General features: G+C 42.9%; 1 protein-coding gene across 1 annotated transcript in view; it reads left to right on the forward strand.

Moving 5' to 3' along the window:
- Nucleotides 1-5,381, forward strand: part of dok6 (docking protein 6) — a 39,674-nt gene extending 34,293 nt beyond the window's left edge. The window contains exon 8 of the mRNA XM_061094136.1: nt 5,227-5,381. Coding sequence (XP_060950119.1) covers nt 5,227-5,381 — 155 coding nt within the window. The remainder of the gene's footprint in view (nt 1-5,226) is intronic.
- Nucleotides 5,382-6,000: the final 619 nt, after the last annotated feature.

A 6,000-nucleotide genomic window follows, 5' to 3' on the forward strand; every position in this document is an offset into this window, starting at 1 on the left:
TCGTAACAACCCTCCAACCTTCTCATGCTCATACACATTCAGCGCTACCATTATCTCCCCTCCTCTCCCATGAATAAATTGACTGCATCAGTGTTTTTGAGGACGCAGCGAAAGGTCCCGCCAGACAAGAAGGACGAGGAGGTGATTCCAGGGAGGGACGGGAGTCTCACTCCTGTTGTGACAAGGGATGTTTGGACTGTGAAAGACGTGTCAGGAGAACCTCACAGACCTCAGACACTAGTGCGGTCGTTCAGCCATGCAAGACATTTTTTCGATGAGGAGAGTCATATACAGTAACTGCATTGATTCCTCATCGGCGGAAGGTCTCCACCTCTTCGACAACTCATGACCTGCACATGAGAAAGACTCTTAACACCGCCCCACAGTGCAGCCCTGTCAGATGAACTAAAGCAACCCTTCAGTGACGACACCCATCATGTTTTAAATGATTGTTTTAATTGATTTTAACAGTTGATAAACACGTCAGGTCAAGTTTACATTTGTACTTGTGCCACTCGGAATGGCAGAAGCCTTATTTTCACCATTTATCCCTTACTTTCAGCTATTACATTATTTTTCCATTGCTGTTACTTTTTGCCATCTATTTTTTTTATCTTACCTTCTTTATGTATTCATTATACTAGTGCAGAGCCTGTTCTAAACAGGCCTGTTTGTTTGGCCAGTGTTGATGCTGGTTGCACCTTTTTTTTCTGAATCTGTAAAAGTGACCTGCTGTTACGCTGTAATTGAGCTAAGGCAGGTGAAGCCCGGCTTCCGGACCCAGTCCAAAGAACCCTGAAGCTGCCGCTGCTGCAAGACGAGCTGTTCGCCTGTTTGTTCGTTGAAGTTGGACTCAGTACCAAGAACCCCGAACTGAGAATCAGATGTTTCTGTTGCACTGTTGTCTTGATTGACACCAATTTGATGAGCCCAAGTGGCTGCTACAGAGCACTGGTCACCTGCTTATTCAGATTTTCCGCTGTATATTCCTACGATATACATGTCAAGTGTGAAGCTGTTACGGTGAACGGTTCTCGAGATATGTGAGCCACATGCAGACAGAGAGCGATTTCTGGAATCAGTGGATAGATTTAGCCGACTGCTGTTTTCCTATTCCATTATCTATTTGAACTATCATGCATTCACTACATTTGGCCTTTACCTTTTATTTGTTACTTTCAGCGGTTAATTTGAACCCTTATCAATTCATTTTAGCTCATGACTTTGCACCTTATATCTTTTAAGTGTACAATTTCTGCATTAACTGTTAATACTTCACATGAAGATGATCTAGTTCTGGTGCACATGCAATGTTCAGGTGTTAAGGTGACTCAGTATGTACATATATATTTACTAATGAGCTCATTTAGATTAATTTAGTAAATATAAAAATAGTAGTTTAGGTACACTACAGTATAATAGTATATCGAGTGCCCTCTGGCAACTGCAGAAATGTACCTCATTGGGACTCACAGTCTTATCATAGATTATGGTAAAAAAAATCATTTTCCAGTAATAATGATACTATTAATCCCTGAAATACTGAGGTGGAGCCAATAGAGGTAAGAAATCAGGAGCTTGGACCAGGGTGGCTGGCTGCGTTTGCTTGGCTGTATCGCTGCGTGCATGATGAAAATCCAATCAGCACAGTCAATTTGCTGAGTCATGCTTGGGTTGCTTTCAAATACCCTGCGGGTGCGGAGGAATAATTAAGGAACACGGTTTCCTGTCCCATTGAGGTTCATTCACCTATTTGTTGATTTCTTTGTCTCGGATAAAGGAGGACTTGGCATATGAGGAACTGTAACGCTTTCATTCGAATAAATCTCACATCTGCTTTTTTTTATTAATGTCTCAAAATTACATCCCAGTGGCCTTGCTTGCTAAAAGTGAAAGCAGTAATTGTCAAATGTGGTTTGTTCAAAAGAAGAAAAAGAGAAACGTAATTCAGGAAAACATCCTTTTATCAAGCTGTGGGAAACAAAATTAAGCCCCCAAACAATTCTGCTTTTTAATAAAACCAGAAACTATACACCAGGACAATGTGTCTATATCCCCGCTGCCTTCCAACTCTACTTTCTTAATATTATTCACAGTTTCGCATTTCAGTGAGACTGCTGTGTTCATTGAGTTTGATGTTCATTCTGATGCATAGAAATAAGTGCACTTTAAAGTTTTCAAGTGGAAAAAGCAAGGCCTGTCAAAAGTGGTTCAATTACCAACTTTAATATTGGAAGGGAAAATGGACAAGAACGCTTGTATTTTTTTTTTCTTGGAGCCATTTTTATGTTTTTTCGTTCCATTTCTCTCACACACACACACACACACACGCACACACACACACGCACACACACACACACACACACACACACACACACACACAGGCACACACACACACACGCACACTTTCTTTATCTCTCTGTCTGCGTTTCATTGTGCTTCACAGTTTAGTGCCGTAGCATTAGCAAGTCTAATGGCACCGAGCGCTGTTCTTCTTAGCGTGATCGGCCGGGAGTGATACGAGAGGATTTTACAGAGAGGGAGTAAGTATCAAAGGGACGGGGACAAGATGATCGGGGAACAGGATGATAACGCTATCTTATCTGCAACAGGCGACATGGAATATAGTAGATGCAAAAAATTGAATCCCATGAAAAATGCATGACAGCCAGGTAAAATGGAGTTCGACTGTTTGCATCTCTTTCTGCTGCAGGGATGGAAAGTTTATTTTTATTTCTATCTGAGTTAAACGGCTAAAAATGGTCTCGAGATACAATTGCTTGTCTCGAGATACAATTGCTTGATATCGATAAATACCATTTTAGTTTTAAACTCTTCTTCATAGACAGAGAATGTTCAACACTTGATAAGATCTGAGGGAGATCAATAATGTGTTATACCTCCTCACTATGCTTTTACAATGCACAAGCAATGTATTGATTATACTGAACCTTTTTCAAAACTATATAGGGATAATTATTGGTATTGTTTTATTGCTCAGCCCTATTTAGTTGTGTTATTTGAATCCTATTGTAAATGAACCGACCTACTCGGTTTTGAGGACGCATAACCGATAGGATTGATCTTTGTGTTCGATCCAGTGCATTGTCGCTCCTGCAGCTGGCTTTCCACTAACACACACACACACACACACACACACACACACACACACACACACACACACACACACACACACACACACACACAAACACACACACACACAAGAAACCACACACACTAGCCTGCGTGTCCGCAGTCTTGCATGGTCCAGAGTCTGTGGCCCAGGCACCGTCTCTTTCTCTGGTTACAGCTGTTTCTAGGATGCCATCTGGGTTATCGCACTGTTAGAAAGGAAGGTGCAGACAGGTGTGTGTGTGTGTGTGTGTGTGTGTCTGTCAACATGCATGCATGAATAGCTGCTTGTGTGTCTGGGCCGACCATTATATCTGTCAGGGTGTTTGTGTATGTCTGTGTGCGTGTGTGTGTGTGTGCGTGCCCAGACCAGCAGCTGCCACCCCAGGCCAGATAGGATGACATGACCTTCCCCTGGTAATGAAAAGGCACTGATAAATCACTGTCTCCTCCTCATAGGGAGACGAGAAGGGGACGCTGGCAACATCTTCTCCCTTTTTTGGTTTTACGTATTTTTTTGTCTGTGAGTGTGTCTACATCCGTGTCTCCTGTCCAACAAGCGTGTCTCTCGTCAGGGACCTGGCAACAAACACTGCTGCTTATGACCGATGTTTTCTCCCAGCGCAAATTGGTCTTGGTTGGGGGAGAGGGATTGTCCTGGCAAAGATGTGAAAAGGATTTGCCTGGTCGCCCACCTGTCGTTTCAGCAGTCTATTAAGTACAGCGGCTAAAGGAGAGAAATGTCCCCCAGCTTTTTTGGTTTTAACCTGCAGCGTTTTTTTCCAGAGCTCCGTTTAAAACCTAAAGCTGGAGTTTCGCCTCGTTTTTCTTTCTTTCAGGGAGAGGTGGAAAGGAAAGACGAGTGGACAAAGGGGTGTGCTAACTGAATATGTGTGTGTGTGTGTGTGTGTGTGTGTGTGTGTGTGTGTGTGTGTGTGTGTGTGTGTATGACTCACCTGTTATGACTGGTGCTGTTCTGGGCTCATCCTCACACCCACACTGACCCCTCTGTGCTTCCTCCTGCAAGCTGTTCACGCAGGACAATGCCCTTTCTGTTTCTCCCTCACTCACCATCTTTTCTCTACTTGTGCATCAACTCTCTTTGCGTCTTCTTCTCCGTTTGACAATGATTGCTCGGCCGCCCGAGTGAAACAAGGCCGCCTGAGCTTGTTTCCGTTGGTGCTACAGGCTACACACACACAGCAAAGACCTGTGAGAGTGTGTGACACTATATGAATCATTTGCACAACTTAAAATCATATTTTCCTTATAAGCATTTCAGCAACAACAGTGGAAGGGAGAATAATCTCTTTGTCGATTTTGTCCGTATGGCCCCTGGAAGAAAACAAAGTCAAATTTTAATTTGTTAATCAAATTTCAATTACCCTCTGTTTATGAAGCGATTCCAAATGCATGAAGTGTATCGACGTGCAGCAACTTCTCGCCGCGTGCCGCATCATCTGCTATAGGTTAGAATTGATTACAGGGTTGTGTTGTGTGTTTTTTTCACCTCCTGAAATATTGATCAGCGGCCACTTCCTCCCAGTTCCGTGCCTGATCAGCAGCCTGCCAGCCACTTTATCCTCAACCCACCTCCGCGCGCACGTCTCCAAACAGCATTCTAATATATTATTAATAGTCTCGCAGTTTGCACGGAGCGGCCCCTCCGCCCACAAGTATCCATTACTCCCTCTCAGCGCAGTTAACCAATATGCACTGCAGAACAAATTGGTCCAATTAATTTAAATTAAGGTGGAGAGGGAGAGAGCAGGGAGCGAGGAGACGATGAGGGACGTGGAGTGAAGCTTTGTGTTAGAGGTGATAAGGTTGATATACAATGACCTCTTTTACCACTGTACAACTTTTTAAACTCTATTTTTCTATATTGTGTGCCCACATCAAGAGATAATTGTATCTCCATGAATGATCTTCTTATCGTATTTATAAAGATATCAGAATGGGCAGTAGCTAAGCAACAGTTACACCATCTGTTAATGAAAACAAGACGTATTGTTTCGACCTCATTCAATCAAACATGATAAACTAAATGCAAGAGCTCCATTGAATCTTTTTTCCCCTCTTCTCCCTCCCCAGGAACCGGCCTGGCAATGACTTTTATCCCCCGAGCACAGACGTTTCCCAGCTTCCTGTCTGACGAGCCAGAGCAGGAGGAGAGCCAGCACCAGGAAGAGGCACCATCACCCTCTAGTGGCCGTGAATCCAGTTGCAGCCTGAGACCCCTTCAATGACAGAGAGCTGCTCTGCTCGACCAAATCGGGACTGTTTCCCCACTGCTGTAGAGACGATCTAGAAATATGTATAGTGACATGTGTAATATATCATTTCCTGGTGATTCTTTAGTGTCAACTGCAGAGCGAGTGGAACACGAGGACTTTTTACTAGAAAGGGCGTTTTGTTGTTGTGTGTTGTGTGACTGTAGCTTCAAATATTGCACCAAAAATCCTTTAAGTGTAGCTTTAAAGTGTTTTACGTTGTCATCGTGCTGTTAACCTCAGCACGTACGACCCCCTTTTTTCTTTTTTATATCCCTGCACTACATTCTACAAGAGGGTAAAGGTACTAACACACCAAGGTCTGCTGTAAAACAAGCTTTTTTTAAAGGAAAAAGGATTTTATTCTGAAATTGGCAAAATCCCATCAGGTTCATTCAGACCATTTGCAAGCTCAGCAAATTTTTTCAGAAAAAAAAACTAAAAAACAATTTTTGACACATAATCCGTTCCATTCCGAATGTAACCCTGCTTTCTCAACTATGTGGAATTGATAAATGCCTTCCACAGAATAAAAAAAAAGAAAACGCTGGACTTTGATAGCAGTGATGAATCAGCTAAAGCCTTTAATCGGTTA

Source organism: Limanda limanda, chromosome 20 (assembly GCF_963576545.1).
Source record: "Limanda limanda chromosome 20, fLimLim1.1, whole genome shotgun sequence".
In the NCBI taxonomy this organism is placed as follows: Eukaryota; Metazoa; Chordata; class Actinopteri; order Pleuronectiformes; family Pleuronectidae; genus Limanda; species Limanda limanda.